The sequence below is a fragment of the Drosophila ananassae genome, chromosome 2R (assembly GCF_017639315.1).
Source record: "Drosophila ananassae strain 14024-0371.13 chromosome 2R, ASM1763931v2, whole genome shotgun sequence".
Lineage (NCBI taxonomy): Eukaryota > Metazoa > Arthropoda > Insecta > Diptera > Drosophilidae > Drosophila > Drosophila ananassae.
Window position 1 is genome coordinate 21,703,917 of NC_057928.1, and position 17,193 is coordinate 21,721,109.

General features: G+C 42.3%; 9 protein-coding genes across 13 annotated transcripts; 3 read left to right on the top strand and 6 right to left on the bottom strand.

Annotated features, from left to right (window-relative positions):
* Positions 1–24: 24 nt before the first annotated feature.
* Positions 25–596, bottom strand: LOC6507867 (protein new-glue 1). Its single transcript, XM_001956455.3, has one exon. The coding sequence runs from the start codon at positions 537–539 to the stop codon at positions 90–92; it is 450 nt and encodes a 149-aa protein (XP_001956491.1). The 5' UTR covers positions 540–596; the 3' UTR covers positions 25–89.
* Positions 597–1,336: 740 nt separating this feature from the next.
* Positions 1,337–1,808, top strand: LOC123257167 (period circadian protein-like). The gene has a single exon (XM_044715074.1). The coding sequence runs from the start codon at positions 1,414–1,416 to the stop codon at positions 1,708–1,710; it is 297 nt and encodes a 98-aa protein (XP_044571009.1). The 5' UTR covers positions 1,337–1,413; the 3' UTR covers positions 1,711–1,808.
* A 711-nt stretch (positions 1,809–2,519) lies between these two features.
* Positions 2,520–2,981, top strand: LOC26513867 (period circadian protein-like). Its single transcript, XM_032454940.1, has one exon. It carries the CDS (start codon positions 2,560–2,562, stop codon positions 2,932–2,934), a length of 375 nt encoding a protein of 124 aa, XP_032310831.1. The 5' UTR covers positions 2,520–2,559; the 3' UTR covers positions 2,935–2,981.
* Positions 2,982–3,333: 352 nt separating this feature from the next.
* On the top strand, positions 3,334–9,230 carry LOC26515021. 5 transcript variants are annotated; one of them, XR_001408830.3, is made up of 7 exons: positions 3,334–3,520; positions 3,639–3,739; positions 3,798–3,999; positions 4,098–4,309; positions 8,449–8,540; positions 8,596–8,749; positions 8,803–9,230. XR_001408830.3 is itself a non-coding variant. In XM_014910206.3 (4 exons), exons 1-4 carry the CDS (start codon positions 8,291–8,293, stop codon positions 8,961–8,963), a joined length of 507 nt encoding a protein of 168 aa, XP_014765692.1. In that variant the 5' UTR covers positions 8,176–8,290; the 3' UTR covers positions 8,964–9,230. The 5 variants fall into 5 exon arrangements, 1 of the variants encoding a protein (XP_014765692.1); XR_001408832.3 differs by having other exon boundaries at positions 3,336–3,520; positions 4,053–4,309; XR_004310828.2 differs by lacking the exons at positions 8,449–8,540; positions 8,596–8,749; positions 8,803–9,230 and adding an exon at positions 4,438–4,477 and having other exon boundaries at positions 4,053–4,309.
* On the bottom strand, positions 4,175–4,964 carry LOC26515575. Its single transcript, XM_032454014.2, has 4 exons — positions 4,799–4,964; positions 4,632–4,735; positions 4,374–4,569; positions 4,175–4,316 (listed from the first exon to the last, which is right to left on the bottom strand). Exons 1-4 carry the CDS (start codon positions 4,896–4,898, stop codon positions 4,225–4,227), a joined length of 492 nt encoding a protein of 163 aa, XP_032309905.1. The 5' UTR covers positions 4,899–4,964; the 3' UTR covers positions 4,175–4,224.
* LOC6507865 (nucleobindin-2) lies at positions 9,045–11,330 on the bottom strand. The gene is made up of 2 exons (XM_001956452.4): positions 10,934–11,330; positions 9,045–10,870 (listed from the first exon to the last, which is right to left on the bottom strand). Exons 1-2 carry the CDS (start codon positions 11,186–11,188, stop codon positions 9,353–9,355), a joined length of 1,773 nt encoding a protein of 590 aa, XP_001956488.1. The 5' UTR covers positions 11,189–11,330; the 3' UTR covers positions 9,045–9,352.
* Positions 11,331–11,458: 128 nt separating this feature from the next.
* LOC6507864 (probable ATP-dependent RNA helicase DDX52) lies at positions 11,459–13,480 on the bottom strand. The gene is made up of 3 exons (XM_001956451.4): positions 13,322–13,480; positions 11,915–13,269; positions 11,459–11,855 (listed from the first exon to the last, which is right to left on the bottom strand). Exons 1-3 carry the CDS (start codon positions 13,382–13,384, stop codon positions 11,516–11,518), a joined length of 1,758 nt encoding a protein of 585 aa, XP_001956487.2. The 5' UTR covers positions 13,385–13,480; the 3' UTR covers positions 11,459–11,515.
* A 69-nt stretch (positions 13,481–13,549) lies between these two features.
* Positions 13,550–14,984, bottom strand: LOC6507863. Its single transcript, XM_001956450.4, has 2 exons — positions 14,541–14,984; positions 13,550–14,479 (listed from the first exon to the last, which is right to left on the bottom strand). The coding sequence occupies exons 1-2, from the start codon at positions 14,874–14,876 to the stop codon at positions 13,580–13,582; spliced, it is 1,236 nt and encodes a 411-aa protein (XP_001956486.1). The 5' UTR covers positions 14,877–14,984; the 3' UTR covers positions 13,550–13,579.
* An 11-nt stretch (positions 14,985–14,995) lies between these two features.
* Positions 14,996–17,175, bottom strand: LOC6507862 (arylsulfatase B). The gene is made up of 5 exons (XM_001956449.4): positions 16,971–17,175; positions 16,752–16,911; positions 16,204–16,692; positions 15,247–16,149; positions 14,996–15,171 (listed from the first exon to the last, which is right to left on the bottom strand). Exons 1-5 carry the CDS (start codon positions 17,088–17,090, stop codon positions 15,131–15,133), a joined length of 1,713 nt encoding a protein of 570 aa, XP_001956485.1. The 5' UTR covers positions 17,091–17,175; the 3' UTR covers positions 14,996–15,130.
* Positions 17,176–17,193: the final 18 nt, after the last annotated feature.

Here is a 17,193-nt window from a genome sequence, read left to right on the forward strand (position 1 = left end):
TAAAAATAAAAACAAATGTATAAATTTATGCTGAATTTGGTAATTTATTTCGTAGCCAAGTGCTTGGTAGATGGAATTTCATAGGGAATTTAAGCAAAACGACGTCCTGAACGCCTGAAGCGACGCTCACGCACACGAACACGCCTCACGATGCGGCCACTTCCGCTTCCGCTGCTTTCGCCATCTTCGCGCTCGCGCCTGCGGTTTCTGCGGCGACCCTCTCCATCACGTTCCCGACGAATGATGATGATGCGACGACGACGGTGTCGCCGGCGATGCTTCTTGGTTTTTTCGGTTGTGGTGGCGGCGGTGGTTGTTGTTGTTGTGGTGGTTGTTGTGGTGGCCGTGGTGTCCGAGGAGGAACTGCTTGAGGGTGATGTGCTACTTGACGAAGAGCTAGGTGAAGTGCTAGACGAGCTGCTTGTAGGTGATGTGCTACTCGAATCAGAGCTAGGTGATGTGCTAGGCGTATCGGCTTGGCGGGACAACGCTATGAATGAGGCCAGGACGACCAGGAATAGCGTTAGGATTGGACGCATCTTGGGTTCTCTTTTGGCTTCAACTCTGGTATGTCTTAACCAGCGAATGATGCTAGCTATATATAGGTAAAAACTCTCCAGCCTCAAGTGATCTGCCAGATATAAAATGTTTGCGGAATAAATAATATGCTTCCCATTTCGGGAATTCCAACCACTGAACAATTAGGTAATCTCGCAATTCTTATTGTTGTACCAAACTGCTATTGTCTGCTAAAAGAAATTCCATATAATGGTTGAAAAACATTCTATTCTTGAGATGTCGTGTGCTCTGGCTTTATTTAGAAAATAATTAAAGATTAAAAGAACAAAAGAAATGAAACAACGCAATATAACAGCAATTCTTCAAACAATTTTAGTTAATAATAGAACTAAACCTAAATCATTTACATTCATAATTCATAAGGTGTTTCCTAATAACTTAATACTATTTAAATACAGAACTACATAAGAACTTGTAATATATACTGCTCAGTATAAAAGTAAAAACTACAATTAGTTTTGAAAATTAGGTATATTTAGAATAAACCTAATAGTTTCCTCAATTTAAACCAAAAATTTTTTTCGGTGTGTAGTCAAGTGCGGAATAATGGTACTTTTGATCAACAAAAGAGTCCATGATAATATTGGCACAAGAAATGGTATAAAGAATTTACAAATAAACAAATTTTGACAAGATTAAAGACAAGAACAGGTGAAATTTATACCAACAGAGACAAAGCTATAGCAGTTTTATCCAACTATGTATTGTGGTATTACAAGTCTCAAAACTTTCCACGACTTTTGCGCAATTTCATCAGCTTTACACTATCGGGTGAGGACTATAAATGGAAGGGAATTAAGTACCACTGGCCAGTAATAATTTGCCAGACGCAAAATGAAGGCCTATTTGGTACTAACATTGGCTCTTGTGGCCATTTACATGGCTCCCACTGTCTCCTCCGAAACGGGTGGCACCACCGGAACCGCAGCAACAGGTACTGGAACAACTGGAACCGGTACAGGAACTGGTACTGAGACAACAACAACAACTGAAACCACAACGACAACAACCACCACAACATCAGCACCTGAGACCCACAGAGCTGAGCACCACCGAAGGCGCCGCATCATCAGGCGCCGAATTATCCACAGACGTGCTGCTGCCGGAAGGAGGCGTGAAAGGCGCTATTAAATCCTTTATTTAAATTTAAATAATCTCAGATTATTAATCTGATTCTCAGAACCTGAATCTGAATCATCAGCCTAAATAAAATGAATTTGAAAATTAAATCTTTGTTTATTTGAAATTTGGCATTTCACAATTTGGAGCGGGTTTACCATAAAACTTTTGTATCAAATAACTATTTCACATGATTGAAATCATTATATATTAATCATTATATATATTCTCTATTAAAATCATTGTGTTTATTCAAATTTAATATTATTCTAACCATATTTATAAAACGTAAGGCTCTGCTTTGAACAAATACGTGTTCTTTAGCTTTTTAAGACTTTATTTAATTTCAAGTCTATGTCTAAAAAGACTTAAGTTAAAGAATACAATAATTTGTTTCTTAAATTGTTTTTTAAATTGGTTTTTGCTCTCCAGTATAAATTTTATACATAACAATACCATTTTGTATATTATATCACTATATAAAAATAGTTTTCAAAAGATAATAAAAGAGATTCTGAATTCGGAAATGTTTGTGGAGCGTATATATTTTCCTAACTGGGTGGAGCAGACAGCTGCCAAGACTCTGTAAATATTTGGGAAAGCAAATACAATTTCTACAGAAATGTTAAATAAAAATTAAGAAAAATAAATGTTAATATTATATGAAGAGAAAAACTGTGACAAGTGGATTTAAAGAAAGGCTATATATACATGAATGTAGTTTATTTGAAAAGTTTGAAAATTTTCCACTCGCATTGACGCAAATTCTTAAAATTTCACTTGTGATTGAGAGATATAAATTGAGTGGATAAATCTGTATTTCATACAGTTTCAAATAGCCTGTCGGACTAATATTTCATAATGAAACTCTTACTAGCAATATCTTTGGCTGTTTTGGCCATCTACGTGGTCCCTAAGGTTTCTGGAGCATCTACGGGTACAGGTACAAGCGCCGGAAGTGGTTCTGGATCAGGAACCGGAACAGGAACAGGAACTGGAACAGGAACTGGAACAGGAACTGGAACAGGAACTGGAACAGGAACAGGAACTGGAACAGGAACAGGCACAGGAACTGCCACAACAACAACAACTACAATAGCTCCCACAACAACAACAACAACCTCCGAACCAGTCACCAAAAAAACAGTCCACCGCCGAAGGCGAAGGCGCATCATCATCAAGAAAATCATACACAGACATGCTGCAACTGAAAGGACAAAACGTCGCAGGGGTTAAGACTTATCGCTAAAGACTTTTTGAAAATATATTAATATACATAGCAATATAATAGAATTTATATTTTTTATAGGCCCTATGTAATTATTCACTATTTACTTATTTAGTTTTCAAAAACTTTTATAATCTGGCGCTAGAGAACTATGTCATTTTTGGATACCGGGTATAAAAATAAGCTTTCAGGGGTATGAAAAACATTTCCCAAAGGGTCAAGATTTGCTGATCATCTCGTCCATTATACGAAAAGATCTTCGGGTATGATATACGTACCCAATCATAGAACGCAGGGCCTTCGAATCTATTGGTTAAGGATGATTGCTGAGCTGGAGAACCCGTGGAGAACGGTGGTCATCTGGGCTTTTTCAGTCTGTCATTATTTTTAATCTGTCATTAAAGTTCCACGATTTTTTCTGTTTCAAAGATCACATACGCTTTCTGAACTTTGTTATTCAAGCCCTAAATTGTTTTCAGTGATTTGTCAAAGTTCTTAAAATGTTATCCAACCTTTTATTCCTAAAATTAAGTGTGACAGCAATTCTGTGCATATATATGATGTTACCATTGATTCTTTTTCTCGCCCCTCAAGGTATTTAAGCCAAAGATTTTATACTTTCTATGACAACAGACTAAAGACTATGATTAAAGACAATAACTAAATATGTTAATAAATTTATTTAATTTCTATGAACATGTAATTATGCCAGACGAGGGGCGCCCATTTTATCAAAAATTAATGGCCTTTTTGATCATTTCTTTGTGGCCAATATTTACTTTTGTTTCGATAGTCACCATATTATTGTCACAAGTAATTATTTATATTATTTTAGAATTTTTGAATTTGTTAATTCAGGATCCATTTACAGCGATATCCGAAATTAACTCTCGCAAGTGCTGTTGTTTGGCTAGTAATATCCCATTTAACTCTCATGTTTTTACTTCTTAACTGTGGATTCGTGAATGCTGTGCATTGGTACGATTTTCCGGACTTGTCTTTCAAACTCTTGAAAAACTGCAAACTATCCTTATTCAAGTATCCTGAAATGGGATGGATTCTTTTCGGCGAAAGTGAGTCGGTAATTTTAATGGAATTTATTGGATTCATATTTTTTAAATTATAGTATATGCTTGGCTAACTTTCACTTTAATAATAATATATCATATAGCATGGCCTCTCCTATCGCCAGCTAAGGAATAGCCAGGATCGTCCTATTGTTTTTCCTGTTGTGAGAAATTAAATTCATATAAAATATTTTATTATTCATTGCCATGTTTAAAATCCATCCGAACTCATCAAGATCGACATCCAAAACTGGTGAGGCCATTTAGATTTCTGATATGCATACCATAAGCTATTTGGAGCGAGAAACTAAACCAGGTAAAGGCTTTTCGAAAAAATGATTAATTAGGAGGGACATAAAGAATATTAATATTAAACTTACCAAAGGAAACAAAAATCCACCACATATCGTCTCGATCATAATATAATTTGTAAATTTTGCCTAGGGAGTTTTCCGTTTGTGTTGGAAATTGGTACCAGTTGAGGGCTCGAGTGGCATTCAACAGAAGATAAAGGCAAACGATGTGACCGATCGCAAGCCAGGTGAAAGTTAAAGGTATCATACATTTTAAAATCGGCTAAAATAACAATATACATTGTATGAAACGTCATTTAATAATAATTATAGAGAAAAAATTACTTTTTGGCAGACAATTAGAATTATGATATACAATTTATGGTATAGGGGCCATAGAAGTAAAATTCCAAATGAAAGGCACCAATCCCATGACCTTTTTATCATCACTAATAAAGGAAAGGAAGTCCCTTAAAAGTTGGTATAGTTGTTGATCCTTTACTTATAAATACCTTGTGGTGATAACAAAATTAAAAAAAGGGATGGTATCATCATCATTATCATTGCGAAAATTATCAGGCCTAACATGGGCGTTTTACGGCTTTTACACATTATTTTGGAATTATTAAAGATTACTTTTCTGACTTTGGAATCTTAGGTGTGTGTGTGTGTGTGAGAACTTTGTGTTTTAAAAAGTCCTTTCACTTGTACGAGTCTCAATTTAAAGAAAATATCCTTTAGATAAGATTAAGGAACTGCAGCTTTATAGTTTTTGTACATAATATTTATAAGATATTCTGTATGGTCAGTATTGAAACGTCGTTTTCAGTTGACCGTCTTGCGCACACGGACTACTACACGGTGGCGTTTCTTGGTTCCATCTTTGCTGCTCACGCCACCCCGGCGGATGACCACACGGCGGATGATGACTCGACGGCGACGGTGACGACGGTGCTTCTTTTTGGTTGTGGCTGTTGTTGTTGTGGTGGAGGAATCGGTGGTGGTGGTAGCATCTGTGGTGGTTGTGGTAGCCGAAGAGTCCGTCGTGGTAGTGGCGGAAGAACTGGTTGACGAAGATGACGAAGTGGCATCGGCAACCGGGGTTCTCAGGACGAGAATCGTTGCAAGGATAGTTATGGTAAGAGCCAGAAAGCAACGCATTTTGTAATGTTATCTATTCGGGATTGACAAGTTTGAGTTCTGGACCGATGGGGTGGATATTTATACCCAAGCAGAGGCAAAAGTCACCCAGAATCTAGTGGATGCTGGGGAAACACAGGCACATAGGCCCTTTGATACTTTAACTTTGTTTCACTTACAATGCCTTGGTATATTTATGACTCGTTGTTTTTCTATTTACACCTGTCTCGACGTAATTGGAATTTTTGGAGTGCGTAAGCCCGTATTATAATGTAATATTTTTTAAAAATAGTAGCATGCTTTTATGAGGTTTATGTTTTCAGAGCTGATGGTATGGTATTCTTTTAACAATTTGTAGATCAATTCTTGACTAAAGTTAATCAAAGCCTGTAAGCAAAATATTTTCAGTTTTTTGTCATACTTTCGGGGCAATCCCCTTTAAAAAATTCAAAAGTGTAACATGCCATAAAATGGCCCCCATCACATGCTATATCTTGGCAAATTTCCATCCGATTCTTAAGCGGAATACCTTAAACGATTTCTAGATCGATTCCTTATCAATCTACATCAAAATCTGAGAACAAAATATTTTTTATGCATGGAATGCATGGAGCCACTATATGGCCCCCAGTGATGGCTATATCTTGGCCAATTTCCATCCGATTCCTGAGGGGAATACCTTAAACGATGTCTAAATCGATTCTCCATCATTCTGCATCAAAATCTGAGAACAAAATATTTTTTAGATTTTTTGTTAAATTTTCTGGAGGATCCCCTTTAAAATGTATGGAGCCACTTTATGGCCCCCAGCGATGGCTATATCTTGGTCAATTTCCATCCGATTTTTGAGCGGAATACCTTAAACGGTTTATAGATCGATTCTCCATCAATCTGCATCAAAATCTGAGAACAAAATATTTTTTACATTTTTTGTTCAATTTTCTGGAGGATCCCCTTCAAAATGCATGGAGCCACTATATGGCCCCCAGTGATGGCTATATCTTGGCCAATTTCCATCCGATTCCTGAGCGGAATACCTTAAACGATGTCTAAATCGATTCTCCATCATTCTGCATCAAAATCTGAGAACAAAATATTTTTTACCTTTTTTGTTCAATTTTCTGGAGGATCCCCTTCAAAATGCTTGGAGCCACTATATGGCCACCAGCGATGGCTATATCTTTGGCAATAGTCTTCCGATTCTTGAGCGGAATACCTTAAACGATTTGTAGATCGATTCTCCATCATTCTGCATCAAAATCTGAGAACAAAATATTTTTTACATTTTTTGTTCAATTTTCTGGAGGATCCCCTTCAAAATGCATGGAGCCACTATATGGCCCCCAGTGATGGCTATATCTTGGCCAATTTCCATCCGATTCCTGAGCGGAATACCTTAAACGATGTCTAAATCGATTCTCCATCATTCTGCATCAAAATCTGAGAACAAAATATTTTTTACCTTTTTTGTTCAATTTTCTGGAGGATCCCCTTCAAAATGCTTGGAGCCACTATATGGCCACCAGTGATGGCTATATCTTTGGCAATAGTCTTCCGATTCTTGGGCGGAATACCTTAAACGATTTGTAGATCGATTCTCCATCATTCTGCATCAAAATCTGAGAACAAAATATTTTTTACATTTTTTGTTCAATTTTCTGGAGGATCCCCTTCAAAATGCATGAAGCCACTATATGGCCCCCAGTGATGGCTATATCTTGGCCAATTTCCATCCGATTCTTGAGCGGAATACCTTAAACGATTTCTAAATCGATTCTCCATCATTCTGCATCAAAATCTGAGAACAAAATATTTTTTAAATTTTTTGTTCAATTTTCTGGAGGATCCCCTTCAAAATGCTTGGAGCCACTATATGGCCACCAGCGATGGCTATATCTTTGGCAATAGTCTTCCGATTCTTGAGCGGAATGCCTTAAACGATTTGTAGATCGATTCTCCATCATTCTGCATCAAAATCTGAGAACAAAATATTTTTTACATTTTTTGTTCAATTTTCTGGAGGATCCCCTTCAAAATGCTTGGAGCCACTATATGGCCACCAGTGATGGCTATATCTTTGGCAATAGTCTTCCGATTCTTGAGCGGAATACCTTAAACGATTTGTAGATCGATTCTCCATCATTCTGCATCAAAATCTGAGAACAAAATATTTTTTAAATTTTTTGTTCAATTTTCTGGAGGATCCCCTTCAAAATGCTTGGAGCCACTATATGGCCACCAGCGATGGCTATATCTTTGGCAATAGTCTTCCGATTCTTGAGCAAAATACCTTAAACGATTTTTTTTCAATTAACATTTTTTTTTCAATTTTCTGGAAGATCCCCTTCAAAATGCATGGAGCCACTATATGGCCCCCAGTGATGGCTATATCTTGGCCAATTTCCATCCGATTCCTGAGCGGAATACCTTAAACGATGTCTAAATCGATTCTCCATCATTCTGCATCAAAATCTGAGAACAAAATATTTTTTAGATTTTTTGTTAAATTTTCTGGAGGATCCCCTTTAAAATGTATGGAGCCACTTTATGGCCCCCAGCGATGGCTATATCTTGGTCAATTTCCATCCGATTTTTGAGCGGAATACCTTAAACGGTTTGTAGATCGATTCTCCATCAATCTGCATCAAAATCTGAGAACAAAATATTTTTTAGATTTTTTATCATATTTTTTGGGGAAACCCTATTTGGAATTCAACTTCTTGGAACGTACAACGTTTCAGACTGTGGGAACATTATTAGTCACATGTTCTTTCCATTCAATTTCAAGTTTAATCGAAAATCACAAGCAATGAATTATATTATAAATTTGGTAGCGAAAAATAGTAAATTAAAAAGGACAAAGAATGTGTTTCTTTCACCGTTCGACCCGATTTGAGGCGTTTTTATATGGCATACTTTTTATTTTAATTGGGATAGTATTTCCGTTAGTACTAGCATTCGGATGTATGTTAAATATGATCGTTTTTCAATCCTGTCAAATTTAAATGCTCCTTTTTTGTAGTAAAAATCTTTGATCTGGCTGACATAGCATTCTTTGGAGCATGCAACTTTTGTGGCTTGGCAGGAATTTCTTTGTTACTGGGAGCTATTGTGGTGAGATTTCTATTATTTAACAAGAACATTACAGTCTAAAACTTATAATTTTTAGTTTCATAGTGCATTAATATGGATAGCCGTGGGAATACTTTTTTCTGTAACCATTATAGTTGGAATATACGTGTTTATTTTGACAATAACACATTGGGATGCGCATAATATCCTGTTGGATTTTGCGTATATCCTTACAGCTATTTTATTGACGGGTAAGCGAACACAGTCCAATCTACTTTATTTAAACCAAAAGTATACTATACAGGATCTCTCGTATTTATTACTGTATCACTGTATTTCTTTGGAAGTGATATGAAACATGAAGAGGCCTCCCGTGACTGGAGAACACCAAATTGTAAAGGTAAACGAGTGTTTAGGTGGTTTCATGTAAGAGGAGTATGGCGGTTGTTTAGAAGGAGGGTATAATTTGTTCTCCGGCTCCAACAAATTGGGATTCATAAATAGATTTAAACAATATTTCCCTTATTTAATATATTAAGAACCATGTCTCGTGGAAATGCTTTTAATTATCGGTTGCTACAAAACTCATATGTACAAAAAATTCGTTAAAAAAAGTTGCGCCTATTTAATATTGCAGAAATGAGAACGAGATTATAGAAATAGAAAAAAGTATACTTTTGCGGTATATGTTTTTCAATTAATAGTATCATTGCCAATGAAAAATAAATGTAATTATATTGAGATAAATGGTTTAATGCTCGCTATTTCAGTCCAATCACATTGTGTTCTCATAACTACAATTTTCAAAACGTATCGCTAACATTTCGAAATGCAAATGCCTCAGTACGGAATGTTTAGTGTTTCTGTTGTTGTTGTTGCGCTGGTTGGCTTATCTGGTCCTTTTGTTGTTGTTGTATTGGAACCTGTTGATTTTGAGTGATTGGAGGACTATGATTGGAATCTTGTGGATGTTGCTGCTGTTGTACTGTTTGCTGTTGCACAGGTTGTTGCTGCTGTTGCACAGGTTCCTGTTGCTGTTGCACAGTTTGCTGTGGCTGCTGCTGTTGCACAGTTTGCTGTGGCTGCTGCTGCTGCACAGGCTGTTGCTGCTGTTGCACAGGTTGTTGCTGCTGCTGCACAGGTTGTTGCTGTTGTATGGGTTGCTGATAGGCGGGCTGTTGCTGTTGATAAATTGGTTGCTGCTGCTGCTGCTGTTGCTGGTAGATGGGCTGCTGTTGTTGCTGGTAGTTTGCCTGATGTTGCTGCTGCTGATAGATGGGCTGTTGCTGCTGCTGCTGAGGAATCTGGCCAGCATGCTGGTACACCTGATTGGGATGTAGTTGCACGGGTTGCTGTCCATATTGCTGCTGATACTGCTGCTGTTGTTGAGCATATTGTTGCTGCTGCTGATGGTGCACCTGATCGGGCTGTTGGTAATGAAGCTGGCCACCTGGCTGTGGAACCTGCTGATAGGCTACGCCATCAGGGTGTGGTGCTGCATAGTAGCCCTGCGGCATGTTTGGATGCGGCGGCAACTGACCCTGGGCAATCAAACGCTGTACCTCCTCCTGCCGCCGACGTTCATACTCTAAATATTCCTCGTGAGTATACTGTGGCTGCTGATCGATAGTCTCCCACTCAGGGTCCTTCTGGAATTCCTCCTTGGTGGTCTGGGCCATAAATTCTTCGATGCTGATGAGACCATCGTGGTTCGTATCAGTTTCCTGGAAGTAGTGCTCCCGCATGCGTTCCATCTCTTCGGCCCGCTCCCGCATATCGTCCTCGGGAAGATCACTCTGGTAGACCTTGTCCAGCTCCTTGACAAATAAGGCCTTTACCTCCGCCTCGTCCCAGTAGCCATTGCTATCAACATCGTGGATGGAGAAGAAGGTCTTGGGATTGAAATCGTTCTTGTCCATGTGGTCCTGCTTTTCCCACACCTCCTCGAGCTGGGCCTTATTGCCAGGATGGTGGAGTTTCTCGTGGTCCTTGTGTTTCTGCTCCTTAGCCTGGACCTCAGCTTCAAACTTCTTGCGCGACTCCTCGTCCATTTCCTTTTTCTGTGCCTCGCGCTCAAACTCTTTTTGCATTTCGTACTCCTTGAACTCGCCACGCCGCTTGCGATCTGCCTCAGCGAGGTCATCGGAGGTCTTTTGGATCAGCTTGCGCAAATCCTCAATCTCGAAGGTGTGCTCGTTTTCGTGGTCCAAATGCAGGGGCACTTTGAGGTGCTTTCGGTCAATGTCGTTGGACAGCTCAAAGGCCTTGTTAGCCAGTTCCCGGAGACGCTCAAGTTCGCGGCGTTTGATCTCGTCCAGCTTGGTGCGTACATGATGGTTCACATAGTCCAGTTCCTGAGCAATCTTTCCGCTCTGCCAATAAGAATAGTGAGAGATTTATTAATCTGTGTGGTTTAGAAAGCCCCTTTTTCGTACCCTTATGTCCGCCTCAGGGGCCTTGTCCAACTTTTTGCGGAATTCGGGATCTGCCTCCAGGGCCTCCACCACTTCTCGTAGGTAGCGTTCATACTCAAGAGATGTCTCCACGTCAGCGGGGGCCGGGGTGCTGGATTCAGCCTCCTTGTCAGCCTTTTTATTTTGAGTCACGGGCAGCGCAGAGACCACGGATATGGAAATCAACACAGATGTTGTAATCAAAGTCAGGCCCAGCAGGGCCACGTTCTGCACCATGACTGGTTGTGTGTTTCTTTTGGAGTGTACTTTAAGTTTTATCTAAATCCGACAGCTGTGCAAATAATTAACTAAATTCTGAAATATTCTGACGTGTCGGAGATAGAGTTGTTGATACTATTGAAAATATAAATTTATCGATAATCTTCGCCTTTTTTACTAGAATTTGACTACTCCCGCGCGTTTTACAACACTTTTAATAGCAGAGCTCTGTTAACTCGCTGTTAACAGGTGTTTAAATAGTGCAATTTTAAAATTTAAATAATCGAGTAATTTAACAATTATTATTTTTATTCCAGTTTCTATTTTAGTCTTAGTTTAACAAATTTACTGTTTCGCCTTGGTTTTCTTTAATTTTCCCATTGGCTTTCTTTTACTTTGCGGTTTAAGATCACCTTTAACTTTCTCAAGTTTTTTCAACTTGGATCCAACGGCAGTGTCGTTGATATTCCTTTTCTTCAGGACTTTTTCTGTTTTTTCAATTTTTTTATGTTTGGCTGACTTTTGCTTTGACTCCTCCTTTCCTTCCGGACGAATCTTGGTCGATATGTCCTCGCGATCTAGGGGTTTTTTGGCCCGCATCTTAGCCTCCGACTTTCGAACCTTTTTCATCTGCAGCATGTATTCGGGGACAGTACCTCCAGAATTTTTGATAATCTGGGCAATGCTGGGGATAAAAATTAGAGTCAGATTAAAATATTTCAATGAACCAGAGTCTATTATTACCTTCTAAGATTGGCGGTGTCGTCCTGAGTAAAGAACGTTATGGCTCGACCAGGACGTCCGGCGCGTCCGGTTCGTCCAATACGATGGATGTACGATATAGTCGTTGGCGGGAAGTCGTAATTAATCACCAAATTGACGCCCTTAAAGTCGATACCTCTGCCCATAAGCTCTGTGCAGATAAGCACCCAGATACTGCCCTCGCGGAAGGCTCGCACGCAGTTGTCTCGCTGATGCTGGCTGCGTTCAGCATGAATCACGTCCACATTGATGCCATCATAGAGAAGTTCCTCGAACAACTGTTTCGCTCGGTCCTTGCTCTGCACGAAGACTAGCACCGGCGGCTGAAGTCCCTGGCGCACTAGATCACGCACGGCCACCAACTTCCCGCTCTCTGAACCCACGAACAACAATTCTTGCTGCACTGAATCCGTGGCGGTATTCTGTATGCCGATGGTTACTCGTACCAGGTTCTTGAGGTGGCGTAGGGCCCATTTGGCCACGGGAACTGTGTAGGTGGCACTGAAGAAGGCCACGCACTTTCCTGGATTCGAGCAGGCGGCATAAATGTCGTCCAACTGCTCCTTGAAGTTATTTTGTCCCTCCTCCATCAATCTATCAGCCTCGTCCAGGACGAACCATTCCACTTGCGACAAATCCAATAGGGGTGGCTGCTGTTGAAGTAGAAATCTCACTCGATTCGGCGTGGAAACCAAGATGTCGTAACGCTGTTTGCATTCGGTGCCATGTTTTTGCTTTGCTTCGCTGACCTTGCTGATGAAGTGCGTTCGAAGCCCAGTCTCCCGGGTGAGTTCCGCGCACTCGCGATATATTTGTTGGGCCAATTCGCGTGTGGGCGCTAGCACCAGAGCTCTTAACCCAGTGGTTTTGTGTGCTCTTAACCCGTTGATGAGTGGCGTCAGGAAGGCCAGCGTCTTTCCGGATCCAGTTGGCGCACAGGCCATTAGAGCGCGACGCTGGAGAAGAACTGGGAGGGCCTGCATCTGAATAGGCGTGGGCTGGGCAAACCCGCGGGAAAGCACATTCTGCTGAAGGCGTGGAAGTAGCTTGTAGTCCTTGGTTAGGTCCTCGAAACTAGTCAGAGGAGCTGGCACGTTCTTTCCCAGTACAGTGATGTTATTTTGTTTCCTGAATTCAGCCGCCTCATTTGCAGCCAGTTCGTCCGCTGAAGGTGCCTTTTCTTTCTTTGGCTTCTTGCGTTTTGGGGCAGCGGCTTCTCCATTTAGTAATCGAAATTCTGAGGTGTCTTCTGCATCGTCTTCCGTCTTATCTTCAATTTTCTCCTGCTTTTGTTGTTGGGGAATCTGGGCAACCGGTGGTAACTTTTGAGGCACTTTCTGAAAACGTGGTTTTATTAATGAAACACAAAACTTTCTAGCCTATACATACCTTGGGCTTCTTGGTGAAGCGTACACCTGCAGTTATCAACTTAAATATATCGTGTTCATCCATTTTTCGTTTGTTGTTTTGCTTTCAAAATAATGCACGTTTTTTGGATTTATGTTTTTATCAGAGTTGCCAGATAAACTAAAAATATTTAATAACATAGCTCTGGTAACGATCTAATAGAGATGCCAGATGTTTAGGGCGCGAAATTTGAATTGGATTTAAAATTTAAAATGCATTTTAATAGTTTCTGATTAATATTTATTCTCCTGGCTCAATAGCCACTAGTTCGTCCAAAAGTTCCACGCGCCGACGAACCCCTTTCGAATCTTTTTCGCTGCCCCTGATACCTTCCAATAGACCACCCCAGCTGTAATTTGCCTGCCCATCGCTCGCTAGGGCGTCATCCTGGTATTCCTCGCAAAGATTGTGCATGGCGCAGATGCTTTCCACGATCAGGCGCACCTCGTTCAGGTCGCGTGCCTCCAGGGCGTATAGTGTGTTAAAGCGCAGCGCCAACTTGTCCAGAACCTTCTCAGCGAGTTGAAAAGCTGGACGCAGAAGATCATTGAAAACAGTATCCTTTTGGAAGCACTCCGTCTCTATGGGTCGCATTAGGTAGGATTTCAAAGGGAAGACTCCGTTGCCAATCAGGTAGCTACCCGCCGGCATGGTCCGGGGGTTGAGGGCTAGCGTTTGGCCAATGGGTGACTCCTCAAAGCTGTAATCCACGGCCAGTTCCACATAGCAGTCGATGATCTTGCGCTCCGCATTGCAGATCAACTGAAGCACTACCGGCACCTCCGCGTGCTCTGATTCTAGGAATACATCCAGGCGCTTGAGAGTTATAATCCCGAATAGTTCCCGGAAGCACCGCAGTTGCTCCAGCTCCTGGTAGCCCTGCAAAGTGCTCTGTTGGGCAGCCAGCGAGTTAGGCCACTTTATGAAGCTTTCATAGTTGTCGGAAATGCAGTGCCAGAAGCTACGGACCACCTGCTGGCAGACCGCCCAGGGTACCCGGAATTTGCGGGCGATTTCCTCGAAATGTTCGTCCGTGGAGAGCTTCCACATGGCCAGGGAGAGCATTGTCTGAGCCGGCGGAGTGGGATACCCGGAAAGCGAGATACCTTGTAAGGTATCCTCTAGGATGTGTTGGATTTTCTGCAAAGGACACGCATAAATTTAAAGCCCAACATATGTATAAGAGAACAAGGATACACACCAGGAATGTGAGTTTTCGCATGTGCAGGTTGGACTCAAACTGGACGTCCGTGTAGCGATGCAGTAGGTTGAGTTCCGCGTGGTGCCACTCCAGCTTGGCCTGCTTAGGTTCCGGCTTTCGTGCCTCCGGCTCATCAGGCTGTCGGCGCTTTCGACCGGCAGCAGAAGCCGCCGCTCGTTTTTTCTGCATCAGGGCAAATATTTCCGCCTCATCATCGTCGTCGCAGGCATCTAGGAGGGGAAAGCTAATTGGAGCTGCCACTGGCGGTGGTTGGTCAATCAGCAGATCCTTGGTTATTATGGAGGCGATGTTGGCCAGCACAGCGCGTTCCTCCATTTTCACACCTGTGTCCTTGCAACTGTTCTTGTCAAGATTCCGGCTGGATTTATGTGTCCGGCTGTCATTCTGTCCTTTCAACCCCCTTTTTTGAGAGTCAGCTGTTTTTTGGGGTAACTTTACCACCCTGTTTCAGGGTTGCCACTTTGAAAAGCTCCTTGTTTGCTAGCAGTATATTTTATTTGAAAAATTTCCTTATTACAAATACCTAACAATTAAAATAAAAGTATAACACGGAGCTGTATTTTCTGTATCTACTCACAAGGATCTCCAACATAATCGCATACCAAGGGAACTAAAAAAATGAATATTTAAGTTAGAAAACACTTTTTTCAAATTTAAATCACATTCTTGTTGCTTTATGACTTACCACTTCTGGGTTTCTGTTGTTCGAATGCCTCCCAGGTGCAGGTGTGCCAAGTAGGATCAGCGCTTGGCATACTGGCCCTATTCCCAGGACGCGAGGCACTTGCTCTTAATTCCCGGAAACGTTTCCGCAGAGCAGCCAAAACATCAGAATGTCTTTCGGAGTAAGCCAGATTATTTTGCTCACAGGGATCTGCAGATATGTCGAAGAGACAATCCTCCAGCAGGGGATTGCAGGATCTTTGGAAATCTCCACAATGGACGGCAGCTGATCTTCGGAGTCCAGCGATCCTTTGCTGGGTCAGGCGGCGCAGATCCAGCCGGGTTAGGGCTCGGGATGCGGGTGAATTCCGTATCGTCACGGCATAACGACTCTCTCGGGGATCAATGTCATCGAACTCGCGATAGGTCAGTACCGAGTCATATTGACCTGCAGAGGTGGTGCCATTCACATACTTCCAGTGACCCATCAGGAGTGATCCCACCTTCCACACATCGTCCAGACTGTGGAGTATCTCCCGTGGGACGTGAGGAGCATCCGCCGCTCCCGACAGTTGCGGCCAAAGATCGATTCCGTCCAGTCCGGCTAGGATTTTGGGTTCCAGTTCAATGTCCGCTGCATGGGCCAGTGTGGGCAGCCAGTCGCCCACATAGATGGGCTGCGTGAAGATGCTGCCCCGCGCCTCCAACTTGGAACTCCAAACAGCGCCTGCCACGCGAACTCCACCCTCCCAGGGTGTGTTCTTCTGACCTCGAAGGGGCCAATTGGAACCCGTGTTGGCAAACATACCCACCGACGGAGCTCCGTTGTCCGAGTAGAAGATCACAATGCTATTCTCCAACTGATCCGTGCTGGCCAGAGTGCTGATAATCCGGCCCACACTTTGGTCCAGCTTGGAAACCATTGCTAAGGATCAAATAGGATTACAGTGGGGGGAAAAAAGAGGAATAAACGTCCTACCTGCATACTTCCTTCTGTTTGGGTCCTTGATATATGAAAACTTTCTTATTTCCTCTTCCGGAGCCTGCAAAGGATCATCCTCGTTGGCCGTATGAGTAGCCAGATGGCTGAGCATCAGGAAGAGTGGCTTATCCTTGCCAGCCTGCTCTTTTATCAGTCGCTCTGCCTCTGTAGTCAGCAGATCCGTCACATAGGTGCCCCGATCCCTGCACTCCAGCTCCATGTTGCGCCGGAAATCATAGCCCAGACTGTAATTGGCCACCGGCATCTTGGAGCGTCTCTGGTAGTAGTCGATGTAGGCACCCCAGTAGCCGTAGTGATAGTCAAAGCCCCGATGGGTGGGGGTGTACTCCGGCCGGGAGAAGCCCAGATGCCACTTGCCCACCAGATTCGTGGAGTATCCTGCTCGCTGGAAGATTTCTGGCATCAAAGTGGCATTGGAGTCCAGGGCCCACGGCTCCTCGTTGCTGATCACAAAGTGTTGAGTTCCTGATTTCAAGAGGGATTAGTTTGGATGGATCGGTCTAATGAGGATTGGGGGATAGTACCCGTGTGTATGGGATAGCGGCCGCTGAGAAGAGCTCCTCGAGAGGGAGTGCACATCGCCGGGGCGTAAAGGCGATCTAGTAGGCGACCATGGTAGGCCAGGGCATCGATGTTGGGTGTTATAAACTCCCGACCTCCGCGAAAACTTACGTCGTCGAAGCCCTATAAAGTGTTTTATAGTTTAGGAGGGTATTGATTAATGGCATTAAAACTAGTTCCACCATGTCATCGGCCATTATGATGATTATGTTGGGTCGCCGTGTTGCCTCCATCTCTGCTCCATTTGCCTTGCTCCCTCGGAGGCAGAGTAAAAGTAGAAATGTCGCTGATAAGCTCCACATTTTGGTTACTCAATTTCCAAATTGAACGATCACGTTCCGCCTCGCACGGCAGCTCCCAAACGACTGATGTCGCCCCGAGGTCTACGTAACATCTTGTCTTGAC

Bases quoted from the DNA above. Each gene is read 5' to 3' on its own strand.
- LOC123257167 (XM_044715074.1), top strand. From the start codon at position 1,414: ATGAAGGCCTATTTGGTACTAACATTGGCTCTTGTGGCCATTTACATG.
- LOC6507863 (XM_001956450.4), bottom strand. From the start codon at position 14,876: ATGGAGGAACGCGCTGTGCTGGCCAACATCGCCTCCATAATAACCAAG. The intron at 14,480-14,540 runs GTGTGTATCCTT...TGTCCTTTGCAG, and splicing joins TGCGAAAACTCACATTCCTG to AAAATCCAACACATCCTAGA.
- LOC6507864 (XM_001956451.4), bottom strand. From the start codon at position 13,384: ATGGATGAACACGATATATTTAAGTTGATAACTGCAGGTGTACGCTTC. The intron at 13,270-13,321 runs GTATGTATAGGC...CCACGTTTTCAG, and splicing joins GCTTCACCAAGAAGCCCAAG to AAAGTGCCTCAAAAGTTACC. The intron at 11,856-11,914 runs GTAATAATAGAC...TTTTATCCCCAG, and splicing joins GACACCGCCAATCTTAGAAG to CATTGCCCAGATTATCAAAA.
- LOC6507867 (XM_001956455.3), bottom strand. From the start codon at position 539: ATGCGTCCAATCCTAACGCTATTCCTGGTCGTCCTGGCCTCATTCATA.
- LOC26515575 (XM_032454014.2), bottom strand. From the start codon at position 4,898: ATGTGTAAAAGCCGTAAAACGCCCATGTTAGGCCTGATAATTTTCGCA. The intron at 4,736-4,798 runs GTATTTATAAGT...TTCCTTTATTAG, and splicing joins AATTTTGTTATCACCACAAG to TGATGATAAAAAGGTCATGG. The intron at 4,570-4,631 runs GTAATTTTTTCT...TTGTTATTTTAG, and splicing joins TTCTAATTGTCTGCCAAAAA to CCGATTTTAAAATGTATGAT.
- LOC6507862 (XM_001956449.4), bottom strand. From the start codon at position 17,090: ATGTGGAGCTTATCAGCGACATTTCTACTTTTACTCTGCCTCCGAGGG. The intron at 16,912-16,970 runs GTGGAACTAGTT...AACACTTTATAG, and splicing joins TCATAATGGCCGATGACATG to GGCTTCGACGACGTAAGTTT. The intron at 16,150-16,203 runs GTAGGACGTTTA...TTTGATCCTTAG, and splicing joins AAACAGAAGGAAGTATGCAG to CAATGGTTTCCAAGCTGGAC.
- LOC26513867 (XM_032454940.1), top strand. From the start codon at position 2,560: ATGAAACTCTTACTAGCAATATCTTTGGCTGTTTTGGCCATCTACGTG.
- LOC6507865 (XM_001956452.4), bottom strand. From the start codon at position 11,188: ATGGTGCAGAACGTGGCCCTGCTGGGCCTGACTTTGATTACAACATCT. The intron at 10,871-10,933 runs GTACGAAAAAGG...TCTTATTGGCAG, and splicing joins CCCCTGAGGCGGACATAAGG to AGCGGAAAGATTGCTCAGGA.
- LOC26515021 (XM_014910206.3), top strand. From the start codon at position 8,291: ATGTGTTTCTTTCACCGTTCGACCCGATTTGAGGCGTTTTTATATGGC. The intron at 8,391-8,448 runs GTATGTTAAATA...CCTTTTTTGTAG, and splicing joins GTTAGTACTAGCATTCGGAT to TAAAAATCTTTGATCTGGCT. The intron at 8,541-8,595 runs GTGAGATTTCTA...TATAATTTTTAG, and splicing joins TGTTACTGGGAGCTATTGTG to TTTCATAGTGCATTAATATG.